Source organism: Carya illinoinensis, chromosome 5, assembly GCF_018687715.1.
Source record: "Carya illinoinensis cultivar Pawnee chromosome 5, C.illinoinensisPawnee_v1, whole genome shotgun sequence".
NCBI classification, from domain to species: domain Eukaryota; kingdom Viridiplantae; phylum Streptophyta; class Magnoliopsida; order Fagales; family Juglandaceae; genus Carya; species Carya illinoinensis.
The window spans coordinates 12,633,758-12,658,841 of record NC_056756.1 but is presented as its reverse complement, the minus strand read 5'-3'; the positions used below and the strand labels follow the sequence as shown (position 1 = coordinate 12,658,841).

At 36.6% G+C, this 25,084-nt stretch overlaps 3 protein-coding genes across 7 annotated transcripts; all 3 read left to right on the top strand.

Moving 5' to 3' along the window:
* Positions 1–2,324: 2,324 nt before the first annotated feature.
* Positions 2,325–14,798, top strand: LOC122309734 (pre-mRNA-splicing factor ATP-dependent RNA helicase DEAH7). 2 transcript variants are annotated; one of them, XM_043123339.1, is made up of 18 exons: positions 2,325–2,703; positions 5,536–5,584; positions 5,747–5,888; positions 6,080–6,292; positions 7,145–7,221; positions 8,098–8,350; positions 8,672–8,845; positions 8,991–9,136; positions 9,343–9,440; positions 10,007–10,115; positions 10,345–10,522; positions 10,679–10,908; positions 11,053–11,229; positions 12,001–12,072; positions 12,191–12,367; positions 12,605–12,666; positions 12,762–12,914; positions 13,002–14,798. In XM_043123339.1, the coding sequence occupies exons 2-18, from the start codon at positions 5,579–5,581 to the stop codon at positions 14,599–14,601; spliced, it is 3,867 nt and encodes a 1,288-aa protein (XP_042979273.1). In that variant the 5' UTR covers positions 2,325–2,703; positions 5,536–5,578; the 3' UTR covers positions 14,602–14,798. The 2 variants fall into 2 exon arrangements, with proteins under 2 accessions (XP_042979273.1, XP_042979274.1); XM_043123340.1 differs by lacking the exon at positions 5,536–5,584.
* An 863-nt stretch (positions 14,799–15,661) lies between these two features.
* On the top strand, positions 15,662–22,695 carry LOC122311144 (protein kish-like). 4 transcript variants are annotated; one of them, XM_043125566.1, is made up of 6 exons: positions 15,662–15,881; positions 17,522–17,568; positions 17,661–17,767; positions 18,768–18,802; positions 19,443–19,533; positions 21,733–22,695. In XM_043125566.1, exons 2-5 carry the CDS (start codon positions 17,566–17,568, stop codon positions 19,508–19,510), a joined length of 213 nt encoding a protein of 70 aa, XP_042981500.1. In that variant the 5' UTR covers positions 15,662–15,881; positions 17,522–17,565; the 3' UTR covers positions 19,511–19,533; positions 21,733–22,695. The 4 variants fall into 4 exon arrangements, with proteins under 4 accessions (XP_042981500.1, XP_042981501.1, XP_042981499.1 ...); XM_043125567.1 differs by lacking the exon at positions 21,733–22,695 and adding an exon at positions 20,995–21,229; XM_043125565.1 differs by lacking the exon at positions 21,733–22,695 and adding an exon at positions 20,721–20,967 and having other exon boundaries at positions 15,667–15,881.
* Positions 22,696–22,820: 125 nt separating this feature from the next.
* On the top strand, positions 22,821–24,999 carry LOC122311143. Its single transcript, XM_043125562.1, has 3 exons — positions 22,821–23,535; positions 24,278–24,355; positions 24,466–24,999. Exons 1-3 carry the CDS (start codon positions 23,331–23,333, stop codon positions 24,915–24,917), a joined length of 735 nt encoding a protein of 244 aa, XP_042981496.1. The 5' UTR covers positions 22,821–23,330; the 3' UTR covers positions 24,918–24,999.
* Positions 25,000–25,084: the final 85 nt, after the last annotated feature.

Here is a 25,084-nt window from a genome sequence, read left to right as displayed (position 1 = left end):
GAGATCCGGGTTCCGAGCCTCACTGGACTATAGTTATACGCATGAATTTCGTATAGCCGCACTGGACCAATCGGGGGCTTGCACCACCTCGTCCTAGCCCAGCTCCACTGGGCCCACGTTAGCCTTGACGTGTCGGGGGGGAGGGGCGATCCTTCTCCTCTTCTAGGCTTTTAATGAAAATATGCATTAACAAACTAAGAAACCAAAATTCATTGAGATGCAAGATAATTTTCATATTACCTTTGTGATGGTCAAGGCAACTAAAGGAAATGAAGCCAAATAATAGGCTAAGAGATCGACTGCAAGACTGCATAAGATTTGATTGAGTTTAGATGTTGAGAAGTATCAAGATATGTTGTGAATAGTAATAAAAAGGTAAGTGAAAAGTAATAATAAAATATTAAATAATAGTAAAAAGTAATAATAAATTAATAAATAATAGTGAAATATATTAAGAAATGTTGAGATATCTAAACACAGCCGGACGGAGGGAATGCTCGATAGCCTATCAAATCAAAGTAATATTACGTTTTCTTGCACTTCAGGCTTTGTGTGAAGACTGAGCCGGACTTGGTATGGATGTCAAATATTTTTGTCTCCGAGTTTTCCGAGTTAATTGTATTTTTTCGTTGAAAAAATTTTGCATGTTACACTCTCATCCCATTGTATAAACATAACCCAGATTTTTCCCAAGCCCATCTTAAGAAGCCCAGGCCCTAGCTCCTCAAAAGAAAAACCCAAGCCAGACGTTTATAAAAAAAGAAAAAAAGAAAAAAAAAAGGGTGCTAGACGCACCGTTTTGTCAAAGGGAGTTTCCTTTGGGCACTGCTACTGCCCCACCGCTGGGAGCTCCCGCTTACGTATTTTTGTGGGTTTTTTTGTATTTTTTTACATATATTTTTAAATATATTTATATATTTTTAAAAAATAAAAAATTCATAATATTATTAAAAAATACTTATTTAATTATTAGATAAAAATAATAATAATAATAAAAAAAAAAGTCAAAGCGCTAAAAACCAATGATAAAAATCCATTGGTAAGACTAGCATTTTCCATTCCCTTTTCCTTATGTTTCTTCCCTTGATAATTCCCCGCCTTAGGACTTGCCACTTTTGATTTCGAGTTATGCTACATACAAATAAAGTCATGTACTAATCTGCGTACTAATACTGATTATTTCATGTTCAAAATTTAAATTAACACTGTTTTCAATAAAATCTACTTTTTGACCAATCACATTATATTAGTGCACATATTAGTGGGTAATTGTGCTTGTAACTAGATTTTTTCTTTCATTTCGGTCTCTCTCTCTCTCTCTCTGTGAATCTTGCCACCCAAGCTCCACCTCAGCCTATGCATCGATCGGCAATAACCTCGGTCATAAGGTATTATCGAACTCCACCCTTTCACATCACTACTAGACCATCGCGAGCCACCGTTGTCCATCACACCGAGCATCTCGATCTATTTTTTATTCTCCCTCCCAATTTGTCCTTTTCCTCTTTACGTGAATTTCTCCGCCTTTAGACACGAAGCACCGTCACAATTTCTCCATCTCTTCGATTCTCACCCTCCCTTTCTCTGTCACTCTTTCGCATCTGTGTTTTCTCTCAATTGCACCACGCCCACACTTGCCATACACACACAACGGGCTGTTGTTGGCCTTTGCAGCACACAACCTTGTCCAAGGTTGCTGCCAACTAAGTTAATGTAGCACATCGCATTGTTGCCGTGAACAACCGTCGTGCTGGTAAGCGCGCACCCTTGCTCTTTCTCATTGTTTGCCTCTCTTTATTTCTTTGTTTAACGGGTTTTACTTCGATTTTGCCATCCACAGATTTTGTCTAACACGGTTAAGCACTGGAATTGACTTAACCATATGCAGTAAAAGTCATATTTTAAAGAATATCTATAAATTTCTCCTATATTAGAGCACTCTTAATGGATTCTCTATCCTATCCTTTAAAATATATTATCAAAATACAATTTTTCTATTTTATATATTGACTTTTACAATATACTATATATTAGCTTATTTATTTATTTTTTCATATCATTTAAATATTATACTTTTTAATATATTTTATTTATTTCAAATAAAATTAAAAGTAGAAAATAAAAAAAATGAATAAAGAGTAAAAGGTCAAAAGAGAAATAAATTGAAAATTTATACAAAATGTGAATAATATTCTATAAATGTGGAAGAGGTACTGTAACAAACTGTATATTAGAAATAAAATACATAATCTGATGGAGATCTCTTTTGAGCATATTCCTTTATATCTTAAAGAAACATCTATTTTACAATAGAGTTCTTTTAGATTAGCTAAACATAATTCATCTGGAGCTTTATCTCTCAAGTCATATACGAAGGGAAGTGTAGCACCTTCGTTCTAATATTTTATTATTATTTTTTTCGTCCCGAGTCCCCGCTAGTGTGTCTCACGGTTCTTTTCCTTCCCGGGACTGTGTTTCCAGGTTCTTCCCTCAACCTTCTCCTGCACGACGAGAGAATCCAGATCTGCTGCACAGCTTTCCCGCGGCACCTGTTTCCGACAATCGCACATCTCCTTCTCCTGCACATCTCTTTCTCCCTAACTCCCGCACGCCTCTTTTACTTTTCCTTCCCCCAAAAAATCCCACAGCTCCATTTCCAGCAGGTCCTTAGAGCTTCTCTCCAGATCATCTGCCAGCAAGAAGGTAACATTCGAAACCCTAGCCTTGATCTTGAAGATTGGGTTCATTTTGCTCGGTTTGTTTGGGCAATAATCGCAAATTTCGTATAGTTGGATTCATATATTCATGGCAGCCTCGGCCATTAATGCTTTTACAGAGGCACAGAGGTTGAAACTTTTTTATATAATCTGAAAGGAAATTGGGTTATCAGATTTGGGTTATGGGGATGTGCCTCTGGATGTGTCTGTTTAGCTATGGCTTCATTTCCGTATGCTCGCAGGGTGCTAAGGTGGAGAGGGGACTGTTTTCATTGACGGGAATCTAAAACTTACCTTCCAATCTTACTGCAGCCTTTTCCCCCTTGAAACTTAGACTAGGTGGCGGTTTGCAAGATAAGGTCATATTTTGTACTGAAGATAATCAGCAACCTTGTATTCCTTTTGTTAAAAATACTTCAGGCATGTTTGTACTCAAGGTTGCTTACCCATGCATAGATGGGATGAATTAAACACCCTTTTCGAGAAAGCCGGGTAACAAAAGGTTTTCTCCTAGAACCAAATGGAGATTAAATGAGTTTTATTTTTTTTTGTCAGATATTTATCTTTAGATTATTCATATGCAGTTTATAAGTTGTTTCAGTTTCCTGTGTAATTCAAAGCATCCCAGCACAAATCTGGATTAAATTGTGAGGCGATGCCCATGCCTCTTCTGTGTCTAGAGGATTTCTATCATTTGCATCCTCTACCCTAGTCTTATGAGTTCGAATCTATACTGCAACCTGCACTGCATCCATAAAAGACAATATGGATTCTATGCTTGGCCACATTACCTGTGTACTGCAACCTGTTTGTTTTTTTTTTGTTTTTGCCTAGTTCATCTATATGCTGATGTTATGGGGTGTGATCATGTGATTTATGCATATGGGATTGTGAATGTGTATAAAAATTATATAGAAATACTGGCAGGCAAATGAACACTAGCATGTGCGTTATCAAATTATAGCAGGCAGTGTACAATTATATGTGAATGTACTGCCAGGCACTACAATTTTTTGTTAACATCTATAAAAACTTCTAGTGAAATTTTTATTTTATAGATTGTTGGATTGTGAAAATAAAAATGAATATGATTGTTGGAGGTTATTGGAGATTATGAAAATAAAATAAAAAAGTATTTAAAGAAGAGAATAATATTTTTTTTTCATGACTGGGGTGGACGTGAGCAATTTTTGGCATTCTGTTGTCAATTGTGTAAAAAGAGAGACTATGAAGAAATGAAATTTGTGTATGATTATATGAAGATTATTTGTTTCTGTTCAGCACTTTTTTTTTTTTTTTTATATGAAATGTTGCATCTTAAACCTCTAGCATGACTCTCTATTTCTTCTTCCATCCCGACTTTATCACGGGCGTAAAACTGTGGCCTCTGTTATAATATTGGTATCAACATCTGTGTTTCTGGTGCACCTACTTTGGAAATAAAGTTGTTTCTTCGTGGCCTTTCTTGCGTGCACACTTGGGACTTCGAGAATATGAGGGAAAGATTCACATTTTGTTTCTGCTTGGTTGGCCGCTGGGGTTTATACAACCCTACTATGGGGGTTAAACATGGAATACATTTTGTTATGATGCTGCTATTCAGTTATGTTTATGCCAAAGGATTTTATAAGTTCTAGTGCTGTAAATAAATTTTTTCTGAATTTCGCTATGAGAATTTGATAATCTGTTTTGTTTTGCATTCTATATTGGCTCATGTTTACATACTAATATATGTACATTGCTTATTGAGTTTTTGATAACTTACCCAATTATATTCAATATTTTAGATGATTTTGATGGTTCAGCTAGGGATCAGGAATAGGAAGCGTGGTGAGATTTGTTGAGCATAGTGGGATAAGTACCGTAGGAGTATTGGAGAGTTGTACTTGGAAACATATGTCATTATCTTAGTTGGTATAAGAATAGGAAGCGTGGCGATATTTGTTGAGCATAGTGGGATAAGTACTGTAGGAGTATTGGAGAGTTGTACTCGGAAACATAGTGGGATAAGTACTGTAGGAGTATTGGAGAGTTGTACTCGGAAACATAGTGGGATAAGTACTGTAGGAGTATTGGAGAGTTGTACTCGGAAACATATGTCATTATCTTAGTCGGTGTTTTCAGACCCTGCTGATTTTATTAGACCTTGTGGAGTTCTTTTTATTTTATTTTATTATTATTATATATATTGGAGGATTACAGTGATTTTTTTGAGTAAGGGAGTTTTATGAGTTAAGAGTTGTATTTAGAGTCATTGGAGTCTATAACTATACTGCTGGGATGTGATTTTAAGGTAATAGGAACCAACTCCCTGGACCTCCGGGTATGGGGCGTTACAGTTGGTATTAGCGCCAGGTTTGAGATTTTGCTTATTCTAAAAATGATTTTTGAGATCTAAGGTTTTAGAATTCTACGGACTCGTGAGATGATTTTGATGAGATTTAAGGTTTCAAATCTTGCATTCTTTATAGAACAAGTTTTTGGAAATTTGAGGTTTTTATCCTGGGCATTACAATGGCATTTGCGTTGTGGTTATGCACCCATTAGTTGATTTTGTTGCCTTTACACTATTTGGAGTTTTGTTCCATTAGGGTCTACAGCTGCATCATGCAAGTTGCTTGTACCTGTGATTTCAGATAGAAATGTAGGAGTAAAAAATCTCGAGGAATTTTAGGTGAACTCATATTGGTACATTTCATAGACGTTAGAAATTTTGTTCCCAATCTAATTTCAACTGCTAGATGAACATATTTCTTGATTTTATGTATTTAGCTCGTTACTGTTGGTCTGCTTGATTTCATTATTGCAATATGTGCAGGTGCAACTGTTGTGGGCTTAATATATAATTTTAGCTATTAAACATGGAGGTTAGTATCAGATCACCAAGCTTGTAACACTACGCTCTATATTTTCCATTTATAGCCGTGTGTCGTATTTTAAATCCTACAGATAGTAGGTTGCACTTCTGTGATACTAGAATTGTATTGTCGATACATATATTTCAGATTTCTGATGTTCTTGCTTGTTAGACATGTGGAGGTGATGCTGGAATTATAGATGTGGACAAGACCACAGAGACATTGGAACCTGAGAAGATGAGCAGTGGAGGATTGTGTCTTCCTGGGAAGGATAGAGTGGAGTTTAGACCTCCAGAGAGGAAATCTCTTTTAGGTGTGCTTAATTTGCAAATATATGATAATGTACAATGTAATCATACTGATTTTTGTTACATGTTTCCTATCAGTCTGGAATCCGAGAATCCTAGTGCTTTTCTTCCACAAATATTAATTGGAACTATACTTGCATGATCGATAGGCAAAAGTTGCTGTTTGTTACACTAACTGTAATTTACTACATAACAGGGTTAGATGTTCTTGCTATTGCAAAACGAGCAGAGTCTGTCGCTGATGGTGGATTCAAGGCCCCAAGAGAAAGAGTTGCTTCTGTTTTGGCATCTTTAGAGGAAGAGGAGAATTTTGAATGCTCTGGATTAGATGAAGTTGGAACTGATGGAAACGGTGGTAGATCCAATCATGCTAGTAGGAAATATCGTGAATCAAATGCAAGCAAAACAGGTAAAACTTTGTTTTTATAGTCTCTTTTTTATTTACTACTCATATCAACCAGGCATTTACCCTCGTAAAGTTACACGGACATGATTAGCTTGCACTAAGTTATTATATGCTGTAGTGTCTTCTTTATGTGTAACACAATGTGGTTATATAGATGATCAAGTAAATTTTTCCTGAAATTGCAGTCTTGAAATTTTCATTCTTGATATACCACCCTTTGAATTATCCGAAGTGCATTTGTGGGAAACTCCTTGCCAAGGGCTTGTGCACCCTCAAGATTAGTCGGTGCCAATAAAAAAAAATGTGTTATGATAATATTTTAGAGAACACGGTAATGCATGCACTTGACATCATCACTTACCATTTCCAGATTTAAGATGAATTTTACTTGAGGAGAGAAACAATAATTGTTTACTGCTGTATGTTGTCTTCAGAAGAGATATCAAGGGGATTGCATCAAATCCTTGATTTAAAAGTATACTCCTCCAACTCTCTGTTACCCAAACTTCTTCTTTTCAGAATGATAGTGACCCATGTAAAGGTTTTACTTGTGCCTTAAGTATGAAAATTGTTGAAGGAATGTGTTTTATCACTTTCTAGCTCCTAATTTGTTACTAGGTGTTCTCTGATGTATAGATCCTGTATACTTGGGCTATGCCTATTTACTTATTTCAATAAGATTTTATTTTACTTATTAAAAAAAAGTGTGAAAATTGGATATTTCGTATAAACATGTATTTGATGTGCTTTCGATTCGTTAATTGCATACAATTATCACTTTATTCAGTGTGTGGCAATGGTTATATTCCTTTTCTATTTTTATTGAGCCAAAAATATGTATTCTTTGTACTGCAGGAAGTATAGTGACTGAAGAAGAACAAGTTAATGATACCCCTCAGTCTCATCACTCAAGTCAATCTATGTCTTCAGATGTAAGTCGATATTATATCATGTTATCCCATTTGTATTGAAATGACTGGATTGTCTAAAAGTTGAAAAGAAGCGATACTAAGTGATATGAGGCAAACTTCAATGCATATTATTCCTCACTAGAATACCAGTTACTCTCGAATCTTTGGATGCTATGAACAACCATAAATTAGCCATAACTCTACATGCACCCGACCTCTCACGATGGAACTGAGTAACATCAAAGCCTCCACTGTTGCACTAACCAGCTTATTAATTCAGCCAACTCCATCCCATGGAAATCGTGGCCTTAATTAGGTTCGTAGACTCCTGTTAAGGCCCACACAGTTTGATATTATTACTTATATAAAAAAGACCTTTTGAAGCACAAGTTAGCCAATATAAAACCTTTTATGTCTCAAGTTCTATCCTTGGAGCCGTTGAAACATCTAACTACAAGAATGTGAGCATGACAATGATATCAGCGATATCAATGCATTGCATATAGGATTCAAGTTAACACATCTTACTTGCCGCTTGTTCTTGAAAGCTTTTGCGTCTTTGTGGTAGCCTTTGCAATTCTATGTTCCTGTTCCTGAGTTTGTTGTCAAAATTATTTAATTGAATCATTGGTGGTAGGGACATTTGAAGATTTGTAAGCATCTTAAAAAATACGAATTGCTGTAATTGGTGGTAGTGTTAGATAAATTCATGATACTTTGAGTTGAAAACGGATTTGTTCATGCTTTTATTAATCTGATTGTATCTTGATGCTTAAACTGTTGAGTTGCTTCACCTTGGTTTTAGAATACGTGCTCCTTGTAATTAATGCTACAATATATTACTGCATTTGTTGTTGACAAGAATTATTGATCTGCTGCTTGTTTCTCCATTTCAAGGCTTCGGATACACCCACTAGAAGTCACCAGAATTTTCGATCTAGGAGTCCCATGTATGACAGAGATAACCGAGATATTGAAAGAAAAGATTACAGGGATAACAGTAGAAGTGAAAGAAGAAGAGTGAGTCATAGACACAGTGTTGATAGAGAGAATTATCATAGAAGGGAAGCACGCGGTCGGCATGATCAAGACTATGAAGGAGAATATGGAAGAAAAAGAAGCAGATATGAAGGTTCAAGGAGGACACCTGGTACGTAATACTTATCTTTGGTTTTGCTTAATGTTTTTTCACTCTTGCAAATATAGAAAAATGGAAGAGGTCAAGGTATGGATGAATATTATGTTTGAAATTGAAAATCCTCACCAATTCCAGAAACTGGCCTTTGGAAAGGTGACCTATAAGGTGTTGAATATACACATAGTTCATTGAAAAGGGACTTGTAAAAAGGAAAATGAAGTAAAGAACATATGCATACTATTTATTCAATTTGTTAGCATTAGTTCATCGAGGGGATACTTCCATATATCTTAAAGAAGTACAATATTGCTCAATCTAATTCAAATCTTGTAGGTAGATCTGACTGGGATGATGGAAGATGGGAATGGGAAGATACACCACGCCGGGATAGTCACTCTTATACCAGTAGGCACCATCAACCTTCACCATCCCCAATGCTAGTTGGGGCATCACCAGATGCGCGACTAGTTTCCCCTTGGTTGGGTGGCCAGACACCTCTTTCTGCTGGTATGTTCTCTAGATGTGAATGATTCTCTGTATTTTCAATGGAACTGGGTCTTTACGACCATTGCTGTTGATTCTGGGCCTGTGAATTTGGCTCTCAATAATTACTTATGAAAAAAAACTTTGGCTCAATAATTGTTAAGCGCAGGTTCTGCCAATTCTCCCTGGGACCATGTCTCTCCCTCTCCAGTTCCAATACGTGCTTCTGGATCCTCCATGAGATCCTCAAATTCTAGACATGGTGGAAGGTCCCATCAACTTAATTTTTCTACGGAAAACTCAGAAACGTTTGAGGTATTATGCTTGTGGTCAAGGAAGTTTTCTCCTCCTTTTCCTTTCATTTGTTCTGAGGAATAAGAGTCATGCATGTTAAACTCTGTTTCAAGAAAGTATGTTTTATCTTCTTCACCTTGAATAATGGTGATGGTTGTGGATTTGCTTGCCTCATTAATTCACATGCTTTCAATCTACTGGATTTTTCATTATTGACATATGTGCAGGATGGAGGCGCAGATAAGTCTGATGCATCTGAAGAAAACAAGTACGAGATTACTGAAAGTATGCGTCTGCAGATGGAATACAATTCAGACCGTGCATGGTAAATAGTTAGTGAATAAGTCTTTCTTAGTTGATAAGATTTGACTTTTTGGTATTTACTGCATGACCACATCTATATGCTGATTGCTGTAAAAGGACACGGGCATGATAACATGCAACTGTGGACATCATTTTGCTGACTTGAATCTTCTCGATTTGCAATTCATGCTCACAATATTTTGGAATCTTTTACTTACAAAAATTATGAAGTTTGGAATCTTTGACCAAGCAGTAAATTTAATTGGCCTTTTGTTTTCTCTTATATACATCCTGTGTACTAGGGTTTCACCTTTTTATCGATTCAATAACGCTTTATTCTTATTAAAAAAAATTAATTGTTTTCTTTGATCTAGAACTAATTCGTCCAGGACTTTTTCTAGCCAAAAAAGACACCCCTTTTAGAGATTTAGCTTTATTTGCAAATATTCTGTCTTTGATTTTATATTATAACATTTTTTTTAATATAAGTAACTTTTATAATATTTAGTAGGGCTACTTAGTTGTCAACGTATTATTTTGATAAGCAGTTGTCAACTTCTTTTGACCAGTACACACTTTATTTTATAGGTATGACAGAGAAGAAGGTAATACAATGTTTGATGCGGATACCTCATCATTTTTTCTGGGAGATGAGGCTTCTTTCCAGAAGAAAGAAGCAGAGCTGGCAAAAAAACTGGTATTTTAAAATGAATTGTTAGTTACTGGAAATATGCTTGAACTATTTCATTGGTAATAAATACTGTACACCACAGTTACATTAATTGGTGCATGCATGTGTCTACCTGTTATCGTGCTCAAATATAAATGCAAAAGTATAAACTGTTTAAGATAGTAGTGCATTTGGTGATTACGTTGGAAATCGACATTCTTGTCATCCCCATAAGGAGTTGTGATGTCCAATACAGGTTCGCAGAGATGGTACCAAGATGACACTTGCTCAGAGCAAAAGGATGTCTCAGCTCACTGCTGATAATGCTCAGTGGGAGGACCGGCAGCTATTGAGATCTGGAGCTGTTAGAGGGACAGAGGTGCAGACGGAATTTGATGATGAGGAGGAGCGCAAAGTTATTCTTCTTGTACATGGTAAGAAAACTTACAATATGCCACCTCAATTGGTTGATGGATTGAATGTCACTTTGCTGTTTAGAGAATCAGTGTCATCAAGTGCCGCAGGGATAATTGAGAAACGATATGTCTACCTCCTCTAGCTCAAATATCTCCCATCTTTTCTTGTAACAGATACTAAACCTCCTTTCCTAGATGGGAGAGTTGTTTTTACTAAACAAGCAGAGCCAATCATGCCACTAAAAGACCCAACATCAGATATGGCTATAATTTCACGCAAAGGATCTGGTTTGGTTAGAGAGATTCATGAGAAGCAGAGTTCAAACAAGTCACGGCAACGTTTCTGGGAGCTTGCAGGCTCAAAACTTGGTGATATTCTTGGTGTTGAAAAAACAGCAGAACAGGTAATGGTGCTTTTGAGTGAAGATATGACTTTGATCCTTTTGTAGGTTTTGAGGTCTCTTCACTCTCTGTATTTTTCCCTTTTTTTTTTTTTTTTTGTTTGAGCAGGCACAAGCTTAAGAATCATCTTTTTATCTTAATGCTAGATTGATGCTGATACTGCTGTAGTGGGCGAAGAAGGTGAAATTGATTTTAAAGAAGACGCAAAGTTTGCCCAGCATTTAAAGAAGGGGGAAGCAGTGAGTGAGTTTGCAAAGTCAAAAACACTAGCACAGCAACGACAGTATCTGCCAATATATTCTGTGCGAGATGAGTTATTGCAGGTTTGCCATTGCTCCCTTGGCACATGTATGTTTGCCCCTAATGACTGATCACTGCTTGCAGTCGTGTTGTTGAGGCAGAAAGGAATATCTATTTTTGAAATTGATGAATGAGCTTTGGGTTCTTAAAATCTAGGTTTTGGGGATCAATTAGTCTAATCTTATTCTTTGAATGATAAGAAATCGTTATTTTTTCAAGAATATTAACTACATGGTTTCGACCACTTAATTCTTTTCTTCTTTGGAAGGGATTGAGGGGGAGGTAACATAAGAATTTACATTTGGCATCAAGTAATCAGCAGAGATGGGGGGCTGAAGTATCACCATATACAAACTACTTTAGATCGGCACACTTTGTATCAAGTCTCAACTAATTTTACAACCAACCAGTGGTAGTGCCACATCATAAAAATACTAAAATTTTTTTATTTGAAATTCAAATTTTAAACAACTGCCCTTCATTTAGAATGGAGTTGCAAAGAGTTGTAAAAAATTGTAGCATGTTTATCATCTGATGATTGGTTGAAAAAGGCTTGTTAAATAATACTTTGGTACTTAGGGTCGTGCCCCTTTGTTCTCTTAATAAGATTGAGTTACTTGTAAAAAAATAGTTCTGTTTTTTTCCTTAATTAATTTTGTGGCTTACATTGCTTGGAATTCATTTTACAAGTGTATTTCTGGGTCCTGGATATTTTTCTCGTTTAGCAGTACCCTTCAAACAATTTATATTACTCTTTGATGTGCCCTAGTTCTGTTTGAATGTATATTGGATAGGTAATTCACGAAAACCAGGTGGTGGTGGTGGTCGGAGAAACTGGTTCAGGAAAGACAACCCAACTAACACAGGTTCCTTCAAGCTTTATTAGTTGAACTACTATTATTGTGATCATTATTTCTGTTGCCATTAATGGTTGAGGCATTTGGCCTCCTAAAATGAAATCTGATATATGGATTTTGTTGACAGTATCTGCATGAAGATGGCTACACTACAAATGGTATAGTTGGTTGCACCCAACCAAGGAGAGTTGCAGCTATGAGTGTTGCAAAAAGAGTTAGTGAAGAGATGGAGACCGAACTGGGTGACAAAGTTGGTTATGCTATTCGTTTTGAGGATGTGACTGGGCCTAACACCACCATTAAGGTGATTTTTTGGTATTTAAAAGCACAGGTGTTGAAATTCCTAGCACTTTCAATTGACAGCTGTTGAAATTCCTAGCACTTTCAATTGTGGCTTTTTCTACTGGATTTTCTTTTGTAACCTCATTATTCTTGATGGTTGTTGAAATAACTCGTGCATTTTTAAGGGAATGAATTTTTTGAGTTGAGAGATTGCCTTTATATGATTATATGCTAAATCTTTGCTAGTTCAATATAACAGTACATGACGGATGGAGTACTCTTGCGTGAAACACTCAAAGATTCTGATCTAGAAAAGTATCGGTATGGGAACTTGGAAATTTTGTCTATCTTTACATGTGGCCGTTCAAGTACCATCAGAACACAATTATTTACTATCAAGGTTATTACTGTTGCAGTGTCATCGTGATGGATGAAGCCCATGAGAGGTCACTAAGCACAGATGTGCTGTTTGGGATATTGAAGAAAGTGGTTGCTCAACGTCGTGATTTCAAGCTCATAGTAACATCTGCAACTCTGAATGCACAAAAATTTTCAAATTTCTTTGGAAGGTAACCTTGTCATTTGACCACAACTCTATTATGTCATCATATCCCCCATCACTTGCGCCAAATTACTAATTTCTGAATTTGTTGCAGTGTACCGATTTTCCACATCCCCGGCAGGACATTTCCTGTTAATATCCTTTACAGTAAAACTCCTTGTGAAGATTATGTTGAAGCTGCAGTGAAGCAGGCCATGACCATCCACATCACCAGCCCTCCAGGTGACATCCTCATCTTCATGACTGGCCAAGATGAGATTGAGGCAGCCTGTTATGCCCTTGCGGAGCGTGTGGAGCAGCTCATGTCATCCACGAAGAAAGCAGTTCCAAAACTCTTGATACTCCCTATATATTCACAGCTGCCTGCTGACTTGCAAGCAAAGATATTCCAGAACGCTGAAGATGGGGCCCGCAAATGCATTGTGGCAACCAACATTGCCGAGACATCTTTAACTGTAGACGGAATTTTTTATGTCATTGACACGGGGTATGGTAAGATGAAAGTATACAACCCTAGGATGGGTATGGATGCTCTCCAAGTATTTCCTGTCAGCCGTGCTGCTGCTGACCAACGTGCTGGACGTGCTGGTAGAACCGGACCTGGGACATGTTATCGGCTGTATACAGAGAGTGCATACCTAAATGAAATGCTGCATAGTCCTGTGCCTGAGATCCAAAGGACGAACCTTGGGAATGTAGTTTTGTTGCTCAAATCTCTCAAAGTTGAGAACTTGCTGGATTTTGATTTCATGGACCCACCTCCTCAGGATAATATTCTTAATTCTATGTACCAGTTGTGGGTCTTAGGTGCTCTTAACAATGTGGGGGGCTTGACTGATCTTGGCTGGAAAATGGTGGAGTTTCCATTGGACCCCCCACTTGCCAAGATGCTGTTGATGGGGGAACAGCTAGGATGCTTAGACGAGGTATTGACAATTGTTTCAATGCTTTCAGTGCCATCAGTATTCTTCCGTCCTAAGGACAGGGCAGAGGAAAGTGACGCTGCACGTGAAAGATTCTTCGTGCCAGAATCTGACCATTTAACGCTATACAATGTTTACAATCAATGGAAACAACATCAGTATCGGGGAGACTGGTGTAACGACAACTATTTACATGTTAAGGGATTACGAAAGGCCAGAGAAGTGAGATCCCAGCTGCTGGATATTCTTAAGACTCTAAAAATCCCTTTGACATCTTGTTGGCCTGATTCAGACATCGTGAGAAAAGCCATCTGTTCTGCATACTTCCATAATTCCGCAAGATTGAAGGGTGTGGGGGAGTATGTAAATTGCAGGAATGGGATGCCTTGCCATTTACATCCGAGCAGTGCTCTGTATGGTATGGGTTGCAATCCAGACTATGTGGTTTATCATGAGTTGATTTTGACGACGAAGGAGTATATGCAATGTGCTACGGCAGTGGAACCTCAGTGGCTAGCTGAGCTGGGACCGATGTTTTTTTCTGTTAAGGAGTCGGATACGTCATTGTTAGAGCATAAAAAGAGACAGAAGGAAGAGAAAACAGCCATGGAGGAGGAAATGGAGAATTTGAGAAAGGTGCAAGCAGAAGCAGAGAGGCGAAACAAGGATAAGGAGAAGGAAAAGAGGGCAAAGCAGCAGCAACAAGTCTCCATGCCAGGTCTGCGGCAAGGTTCTTCTACCTATTTAAGACAGAAGAAGTTTGGTTTGTAATTAGAAATTGTACTGTATGAAATAGTTAATTGTGTTTCGTGGAGGAGAATAGAGCTGTTGTCAACACGGGAAAGAAAATTGTTGTTCTTGATTGTGCAAGAGACATTGGATAAAAATATAAACAGAAGTTGTTGATGTTTCCCAATTGTAAGTATACCAGTGAAAAATTTAGGCATTTGTATGCCTCTTGTTTTTAACCCCATCCTATTGGCAGCTAAGCTCCGCTTGATAAGATGATCTCGGCAGTGAGAGACCAAATGCTGTATCTACAGATGCCTTTGACTTTTGGACTTTGGGGGATTCAAACCTCCGAGTAGAAAACTTGAAGTTCTGTTTAATAGGTGCCAAAAGTAGCCTTCTGCTTCAGACAAGGCATAAGAAGCAATGTAAAAGTAGCCTTCTGCTTCAGACAAGGCATAAGAAGCAATGTGCATGCAAGTTGCAACACGTTTCACATTCAAAAACATAAAAACAAAAATATAGTCATTGTATTTTGAGGATGGACAATGCTAGTGTGACTACTAAATGTGCACATTAGTACAAATGGATTTTTTTGTTTTTCTTTAATCATTTTTTAAAAATTCTTAACTATTAAGAAAAAATTAAAAAATATAAATTTATTAACAGTTACTTTCTTAACCGTTAAGAAAAACTAAAAAATAAAAATATATGAGTGCGTATATTTGGCAAACATATTTAATAGTCGTGCTATCATTTTCTTTTTGAGAAATTCACTTACAATTCAGGCATTTTTGTTAAAGACAGCCCGTACCTAGTATTCATATATTTATATTTAAGGCCTATTTTGGATGGTAAAATTATCTCAACTCATTTCATCTCATCTGATCATTATAATTTTTTTAAACTTTCAATCAAAAAATAATTCAATTTTTTTAAATTTTAAAATAAAAATAATATTTTAATAATATTTTATTCAATTTTTAACTTTTATCTTGTCTCAACTTAAGCCAAAGTTAATTGTAAGATGTATACCAGTTACTAGCTAACTCTTATCACCGATTTGTTTATCAAAAATTTTTTCTTCAATTATTTGCACGTCCTCTTTTGTGCATTTTAGTGTAGTGATTGATTGGGTGTATTTAAAGATCCGTTCGTTGATCAAAAAGCTGAAAGCCCGAGACGCATTCCCGATTCCGAAACGAACCTTGTCATTTACTCTTCCCACATTGCCTTCATTCCGTGGCGCTGCCTGCCTCGTGCTCAGCGCCGTTACCTCCGGGCACCGCCAATCTCTCCAACGTAGACGTCAATAACGCAAGGTGAGTCCCTCTCCGTCTCAATCTCTCTACCTCCCTATGGATTTTGGTAATTTTATCCGTCTCAGCTTGTATTTGAAGATAGTCTATTGAATTGGTAGATTTTCTTTTTCCTTTGTTTTTCTCCTTTTTAAGTTTTGGCTTTGAGGATTGTGGGTGGTTTCGTGATTCAAGCTTCGTGATGGGGATTTTCTCTAATATCGATTGGGTCAATGGGTTGGTTTGATGGGTCTGTTTGATATTCATTTCCCCCTAATTTATCTATCTTGCTGTGAAGTTTTCACCGGGAAATTTTTCCGACTTTGTATATGATTGAAGTGCCAATTTGTCTCTGAAACTATGTCATGTGATTTGTTAGTGTTTAGATGGCCCAACATTTTTTTTTTTAAAAAAAAAGGAAAAACCTAGACGCCCCGAATCAAACTCTAACGAATCGGTTTGGAGAAATTGCCAGTCGGCTTCAGGGCACAGTATTTGTGGACTTGTTAGGTCCTAAAACTAGGGCAAACCTTGACCGATACAGAATTATGGATCACTTGCACCCCTGTTATTGCGTAGTTCTTTTATTTCTTTGACGGGATCCACAATGTTCTTGAGGCTGCTCAGTGCTGCTTTATATGATTCAACTTTACTGGCCATGAATGACCTTGAGCCTCAATTATTGAACACCATATCAAGGATGATATCAATGATTTAACGTTTGTGGGGTAGGGCATTAATTATCATGGTTGTTTATTGATAAAATGGTAATGTAGTCGTGCTTAAACGACTCATAATTATCAGGAGAAATATACAACAAGAGACAAAATAGTCCCCACAAAACAGAAGTTGAGTACCCGTTTTTGAGTGGATTTGGACTTTCCTAATCATACTTCATATTCTTAGTAACTTCTGTCACTGTCTTTTCAACTTTCAGGCCTATGGTGGCACTCTCTTTTGTGTTTTAATATCATGCCTGTGAAACCAAACTTATTTTGAGTTTTGGCACTGCTCAAGACTGCTCCATAGGATGGCACTCCAAACCAATTTGTCGAAACTAAAACTCCCGACTGTATGATACCATCTCAGTGCTTCCTTGCTCTGGGGTTTGGCAAACACTAAGGCTACGAAAAATATTTTGGTACCTATTTGTATTCAATCATATTGGATAAAATGTAGTGCAAAGAAATTTTCGGCACCTATTTGTATTCAATCATATTGGATAAAATGTAGTACGAGGAAATTACATTTATTGACAGTTTTCAGTTTTGACTGTCCATTTGATTTTAGAGAAAATTGGAGTCTAGTAGTGATTAATAAAACTTTCGGTAAAAGAAAAGTTTTTTTTTTTTTTCCCAAAAGGGAAAGTCAATTGAAGCTTAAGAGTGAAAAGCATACCACTATTCATTTGAGTTAGACTCTACTTTCTCTGTTTCCAAACTGAAAAATAAAAAGGGTAGTGTAATCTGGTTAAATTCCATTCATATATGATACCATTAACAAATAATGAATTTGAATATTGCCGTGGGCATTAGAGATTTCTGTAGTACAAAGGTTCCTTTGGCATTGCTTCTGCTTGCTTGGTCTTTATATGTTTGATCATGTGCATCAGATTTTGTGAACCATAATATTGCTCATTATATTATATTTTTCATTTTTTGCAGTGTGGAGGAAGGAAATAAATTATCAAGTTTGAGGACAACTCGAAATGGTGAAGCCATTTTTCATGTTTGAATCTCAAATTGTTTACGATGATTTAGTTTTGAATCATTACAGTTTTGACATGGTTTCTGTGGGATCCAGTCAGCACTCTTCAACTTCCATTCGTTTTTAACGGTAGTGCTTTTGGGGATCTGCGCCTGCACTTATTTGAAGATGCATTTTCCTGCTATCCTTGAACTGAGAACTGGGTATGCTGTCTCTGTTGTTCTTACTGAGATTACTTTTATAAGTTTTTTGTATGATTGATAGATAGTTCTCATTGTTGATTTGTTATGATTTGATTATACTGATACATACTCAACCAATTTCTTCTCTAATATGATTCATAAAGTTGCAGCAATTAATGGCAGAGTGATTTAATTTTATCTTTGAGCCTTATGCAGTAAACTTGCTTGCCATTCTAGCAGTTAGCCTGTTAGTTATAATTAATGGGTTAACTAGCCAATCAACTGAGCAAACAAAGTGTGCACACTTCGAATAGCAAAATGGGTGTACCTCATTCACACTGAAGAATGAGGGATGTTATGTGTGATTTAGCACAATCCCAGGACCCCACACTGGAAATTAAATACATATACCTGCTGCTTTGAAGATTTCCTTAGAGCTTGGATACTGAGTGAATTCATTTATTGCCACACATTGTACTGTGCTGGCTGATTTCCTTTCACTCTTCCGGAGAACATTTGAGTCTCTGGCTGTAGATAATATGACAATGTCAATCTTTACCCTCTTCTACCAAAGTTCAAACAATTCTCTAATATGCTTTTAAATAGTTTTCAGTAGATGACAAAATGATTTTTTATGTAGAGAGTTTTATTGCAGGTTGTCTATTGTGATAGTCACTAGACAACCTGCAGAGATATTTTATTCAGGTTTATCTCTGCCCCTCCATCCCTTCATCCCTCTCTTGTACACACATTACATGTTGTCTCTCTCCTTCCTCCCATTGTAGCTCTGAATATGGCGGATTACTTGAATTTGTCTAAGCTCAATTAATGTCAATTTTTATTCTGTTTTTTTCCTTTCTAAATTTATGTGTGTTGAGTCCATTATTAATTTGATTTACCCTTGTTAAGCACAGTTCAGTGGTGTTGCAAGATTGATTGCAACAGTAACCTGTGTTTTCTGGTGCTGACAGTTGATTTCTTTAACAGTGGGTCCTAATGAATGTGTATGCATATCCAACAGGTTTCGCGGTTTCTTTTGGAAGGCAGCCAGAATAGGTGGGCCTTCTATTATATGTTTTACTATCATCTGTCCACAGTACTCCATCTTTTATTGTTTCACTTCATTTTTCTTTGACTTCTCTTGGCGGGTTCTTGCCTTCTCATTTCCTTCTTTTTTTCTTTGGAGTGGTGGGGGTGATAATTTGTGAAGTATGACTGTTGACATTGGGGATGCAGGAAACCATCCTTGGGGTTGGCATGGAGGTGAATGTAAATTGAAAAATAGAAAAGGAAACTGTTTCTTGAATTGATTCTCTCAGTTGTCACAAAAATGGGCACCCTTAAAATCCTGGAAATGACGACATCTCTTGCCCTAATACCTATTTATTTTGGATTACACAACGAATTCTTAAGCACAGAAATAAAGAGAGATGCTAATTTGGGCTATTGATTTAAAAAAATTATCATTTATTTACAAAGGGAAGGGATTGATTTAGGATTTTGCAATACAGCTGGTAGCATCATTACCAAAGGGTCTGCAGAATTGCAGATTGCCCATTAATTGGTCTGATGAAAACTGGGGACGAGAAAATGAAGTAGCACCTATATTTTAAACAGTGTGAACTTCTATTTTCATAGTCTATCTTGATCTGCAATCTGAAAGGCTGACCATTCGTTGTTTGGTTTTTTGAAATAGGTGAGCGCTTGAGTCCATGGGTGGCTGTTGGATGCTTCACCATGGGTGTGTCAATTATCTTCTTCTGAGCCACGTATTGTTATATTCAGATGTAAGCTTCTGCCCTTGGTTTTTTCTTTCTTCATATGGCAAAACTACCACTCCTTGAAATTTGATAACAAAAGTTTTGTGTGATGAGAACGTTTAACCTCTGTTTCATGACCTAGTTGACATACTCATTAAAGGCAGGCCCTTCTATGGAACTCAATTGTATCATAATTCAACCATTCAATGGAAACTCTTGATCATTCTTTGTAGACATTTCTGTCATGGTAATGGTTATGATAGTACAGGCATCAAGTGCCAAAGCAGAGCCTTTTGATGTGTGTTATCATAGATTTCTTAAACAGACCTGTTAAGTTGGAAATCTGATGTGAACACTCTACAAAACACTTATTGTTGCTGTTTGGTATGGTCACAACCTATATATATATATACATGTTGCCAGATTTTAGATTCTGAGACTGGAAGCTACTTAACAGCAAAAAATCTAAATTTTGTAATCGAAGCGTGCTACAGGTGGCATGTTATTCTATACTTAAATGTGCATGTAAGTGGAGGATGAAGGAAAAGTCCTGTGTTTGTCGGTGAGGTTAGACTCACCATAATATGTAAATTCATGTTTGTTCATGAAACAGTGAGATTCGGAAGAAGATAGGAAGACAAAGCAGGAGATTAGGCTGAAATTAGGGCAGTAGGGGTCTTAATGCAAGCGCGGAAACATGCAATGACATAAACTACGAGCTTACATTTGAATTTTTTTAAGAACAAAACTTTGTCTCCACCCCAGTGAAACACAGATAGGATAATCTTCTTCATGGGTCTCGTTTGATTGCTCCCATTGGCGACCCTTCCCACATCTTCTTTGTTGTATTCATCATCTCCTCCCCATTGAAGAGGATAACTTCTCAAGAACACCCTTCTAGTATTGTAGTTCTCCTTGCGAAAGTTTCTTGTTCTCATCTCATCTCCCTGCTTGCCTTTCCTATCCATACTGGAAAAGATACACTACTGAACGGTGAACAAAGTTGACTTTTATACAAGGAGAGAGACTGAGAGGTGAGAGGCTTGGAAGGTTGATGCAGACAGGATGATCCTAGGAGAAAGGGAATAAGAATTATTAATTCTGTAATGGATAGATATGCTAGCGAGACTCTGGTAATTGGATTTCATAACTCCAAATGGATATGCTTTATCCAATCATAAACTAATATGGCTATTATTTTATATGATTGTTAGGTGGACTGAGCATGGTTTCTGTGTTCTAACGGATCTGATAACTACACGATTGGTAGATCTTCAATACTTGAGTTGTTGTGCAATCATCAGGCCTTAATGAGTGCTATTGCTTCCATCTTTGCCAGTGTATAACACTACACCATAGGAATAGGTGTGTTTGATTTCTTTTATTAAATCCTCTGTCTGCATGTGTATGATTTTATCTTTGCTAAAGATGCTCCTCTTATTCTCCACCTAATTGCTAAGAGGGATCAATTGTCCTTTTAAAATAAAGGATAAGTTTGGTTACTTTGCGAGTTGGAGGTTGCTATGTTTTAAGTCGTGTCTTCAATCAAATGGGCGTAGTTGTAGCTGCCCAGCCTCACTGCCGCCACGGGTACCAGTTGCCTTGGCAGCAACACATGGGACCTTATCTGTTATCACTTCTATAAACAAAGACAAAGTAGACAGTTTGTCGTTGAGGAACTATATCTCTGTAACTTTTAACTTAAATCTCTACATTGATGCCTTGGGAATTTTTTATACGGGTAAGGTATGTTGAAATCAATGGCAAACGCTACGAATGCCACGTTGTTTGAACTACAATTAATCAATGTAATAAATTAAGTAAATGCACATAGTTGTGTCATCCAATGTCACTTATCTTATAATAATTAAGTAAATGCATATAGTTGTGTCATCCAATGTCACTTATCTTCTAATACAAGCATCGTAGCTAATTGGCCGTGGTTACTGTTAGGATTCCTAGTCCAGTGTGAACACAAAGTCAACAGATCCCCTGCTAATCCTCTCCACCCAAAAATTATAAATAAAGCATACACGCGTGCACTTCATATAAAATATGGTTCATATTTTCGTAGAAAAATTATATTCTCTAATTGATGTGTAGTAAAGTGCTTGCATGACAAAAGTTGATTTGGAATATGAATTTTAAAATTTGAATCTTAAAAATCAAATCTTATCATTTAAGTGATGTACGTTTAAAAATAGAATAACTCATTATTGTATGCAGGACAATTGGGCGTGGTACAAATATGTATCCATTTGACATTATAAAAAGAATATGTTACGAGGGGCACTTCAAGTAACAAATGGTTGCTTGGTACGATCAGGTAACAAAGAGCCATATTAAGATCTTAATCATTGTTTAAAGTTGCAGTTGGGTAAGATATTTTTAAAGACCCAACTGTTAATTCAAAAACCTTAAATGTTTAAGATCATAATATTCTACCACGTTTCCAAATCCAACATCCATGGCGGCCTATTTCATCAACACTAACTTGATAGTAGCCATTTTTCTTTTGGCGGCTTTACTCATATATTAATATTCAATAACTTAACACTATGTTTATATATAATACCAAAATATTTTAATCCAGTTTATAGGTCACTCCCTCAATTACTTAACCTCATGACATAGTTTCTGGCTCTAATATCAATTGTTAAAAAACTCAACCATTGATCAAAAAATCTTAAAACTATTGGATACTAATTTGGTTAAATATTTAACCTTGGTAACGTTATATTGTTGCTGGAGTCTGCCTATTTGTGCTCGCATGACTATTAATTTAGAAATAGCAACCAATAGGATAGAAATAAAAAAATAAATATCCACGTTTGGCCATATGCTCTGCTCGTGAAGACTGGTTATTTGAATTCAGAGGCAGGTGAAATTTAAAGTCTAATAGGGGGAAAAAGAAATTCGACCATTGGGTTTGGAATATTCTATCATTTCAACGTATCAGTCCTTGAACTAATGATTATGTCTAAATAGTTGATTATTAATAAGCTGTTTAAGCACATTATGCCATGATTCTCGTTTCGTTTAACTTTTTGTTCTCTGGTGCACCTAATATTCAAATCCCATAACTACCGGATAAAAGAGAGAATATAGTTGGAGTTATATTTACGTAATTGCCTATTGAATACGTAAGAGAAACGATGGTCCACCAAGGGAATTGAATATATATATTGATATGATACGTCAATTTTAATTTGTAAATTTTCTTTTTATTATTTTATTTAGAGAAATGATTTATTAATAAAGAGATTTTATAACAGTAAATTAATATAATTTGATATGATTTATTAAATTATAAAATTATTTTTATTGTAAATTAGATATAACATATTATATGATACTATGTCAACTGTAGAACTTCGAAATATTTCTCTAATACTGATTTATGAGAATTGCGAGATGAGTTTAAAATGTTGTCACACAAAGTCTTTTAGGAATCATTGGTATTGTTAGTTATTGGGTTGTCGGTTGTTATGAAGATGTGTTTAAATACCGGATTTATAATTTGGAAGAATAAATATCAACGAAAACCCAATCTAACGTAGCGTCAACCCAACTTCAAAGCTAGCTTTCTCCTTCCTAGTCTTGCGGCCTCTTAAATAGTCAGGAAAAAAAAAAAGGAAAACTTAGAGGAAATTCTAAGGGACCCATGTCTTCAAGTGCCATTACTTCGCTTTCAAGACCGATCAACTCCCACCCTAGAATTTAATTTCCTTTCTTAAAGCATGAAGCCAACTAACTTCCTTGTTCTCTTGTAGCTCTTTCATTCTGTCTTCAATTTTTCAGAAAGCAGAATTTGTATTCCTGTAATGGATAAATATAGCAATCATTTGGACATGGGGAACTCTGCTCCTGTTTCTACAACCTCGGACTCGGCCCTAAACCTTCAATGGTCCACTGGTTCTAAGCCGGAGATCATCTTAACCGAATCACTGTTCAAGAAAGACATAGTCAAAGGCCAAAACTCAATTGCTGAACATGCTTTGATGCCTTTAGCCAGTTCTGGTAGATCAAGTATGTTTCTAAACCTTGACATTTCTGTTGAACACAATGGATCCTTATTTACGTTAACGTTTTGAATGTGTTTGTGTCCTTTTCTTTATATTGTATTGTTAGAATTGATCTGCATAGTTGTTCTTTGTTTCTTACTATTTTTTGCCCAATATTCTGCATAATTGTAAACCTGTATTTTCTGATGTCCTGAATCCTCGTTTCAGCGACACTATCCTTGGCTTGTTTGAGATGTATCCCATATGACTTGAAATTTGGATTCTTACTTTTCAAACTGATCAAGAGACTGCATTCTAAATATGGGTAGGTTTTGAGTTTGAGGGCTACAAGAAAATGGGATAGAGAAATTTTAAAAAACTTGTCGGTAATATGGCAACCGCCAAATGAGAAGATGACAAACGGTTGTTTGGTAGTTGTTGTTGGTTCCGGGTCCCTGGTGTCTTCCAAACATGAAACAGATGATGGCGAAGGTTGGGAGACTGTGAAGTCCTACAATCATATTTGGAGAGTTTGATTGTCTATGTGAAGCCGTGAGGATATATTTGGATGAGTAATATTCTTATTCATTGTTTTTTTTGCCCTTCTTGGTCACATTTGGTGATGAGCCAAATTTTTAGCGGTTGTCATTGAAGTAGTTGATAAAAGAAGTTACTTGAAATGTGATATATTACCATGTGTGTTTGTCATTGGCTTGTTCGTGAACCCATGTAGCCTCTTTAGCTGAATTGCGTCTCATTCAATACAGGTGATGAGGAGGAAGTATATTTTGATCCATGGCTCCGGTTAGAATCTGACTGTGAAGATTTCTTCAGTGTCAGTGGGGGTGAGACTCGATATTTTTTAAATCGTTTTTTTTTTTTCTTATTTCTTTGTTTGTTACAAAGGCATATTACCCTTCTTTTACTGAAGAATTTTTTACTTGTTTTTATGCAGATACTACCCCATCTTGCGACAACACTCCTATCCACCAAAGCCGCTTCCAAGAAACTCCTCATGTAGATAAACCCCTGCCAATTTACATGGACAGTCCACCCACTTCCATTTTTGAACCCTCCCCAACAGTCATGAAGAAACAACTGATTGAGCTTTTTCAAGAGAGTTTCAGGAGCGATGCTGTTGATCATGTCACTCAAAATTTGCAAGCAAGGTCAAAGGCCAATCTTTCCATTCTTCACATTCCTCCAAATTCTTCAAATAAAAGCCTTTATGATTGTGTAGCAAACTCTGCATGCAGTAGCGAGACAAGCCCTGACACAAGTTACAGCCCGGCCAGGAAGGGGAGATTCGCAAAGTCCGTGCGGTGCTGCCTCCCAAATTTCGTGCCCAACCTCAGCTCTGCCGGTGGGAGGAAGAGGCTGAGCGTTTCCCGTAGTTGTAAACGCTAAAAGCCTAGCTTCTAAAGAATTTGCTACTCCTAAGATGCATATAAAAGGACATAATTAATTCGAATCTGAGAATCTTTTTTCATATTACTTGTCTTAAGGACGGATACGCAGTGCTAAAGTGAATTGTTAGTACTTATTACACATTTGTAAAAAAGAAATTTTTTAGC

What these genes read in the sequence shown, in the direction of transcription:
- LOC122309734 (XM_043123339.1), top strand. An exon ending in AGGTTCAAGGAGGACACCTG is followed by an intron (nt 8,351 to 8,671) that starts GTACGTAATACT and finishes CAAATCTTGTAG; the next exon opens with GTAGATCTGACTGGGATGAT. An exon ending in AGACAACCCAACTAACACAG is followed by an intron (nt 12,073 to 12,190) that starts GTTCCTTCAAGC and finishes TTTTGTTGACAG; the next exon opens with TATCTGCATGAAGATGGCTA.
- LOC122311144 (XM_043125566.1), top strand. An exon ending in ATCCTTGAACTGAGAACTGG is followed by an intron (nt 17,768 to 18,767) that starts GTATGCTGTCTC and finishes CATATCCAACAG; the next exon opens with GTTTCGCGGTTTCTTTTGGA. An exon ending in TTGGAAGGCAGCCAGAATAG is followed by an intron (nt 18,803 to 19,442) that starts GTGGGCCTTCTA and finishes TTTTTGAAATAG; the next exon opens with GTGAGCGCTTGAGTCCATGG.
- LOC122311143 (XM_043125562.1), top strand. Translation starts at nt 23,331, where the DNA reads ATGGATAAATATAGCAATCATTTGGACATGGGGAACTCTGCTCCTGTT. An exon ending in AGCCAGTTCTGGTAGATCAA is followed by an intron (nt 23,536 to 24,277) that starts GTATGTTTCTAA and finishes CATTCAATACAG; the next exon opens with GTGATGAGGAGGAAGTATAT. An exon ending in TTTCTTCAGTGTCAGTGGGG is followed by an intron (nt 24,356 to 24,465) that starts GTGAGACTCGAT and finishes GTTTTTATGCAG; the next exon opens with ATACTACCCCATCTTGCGAC.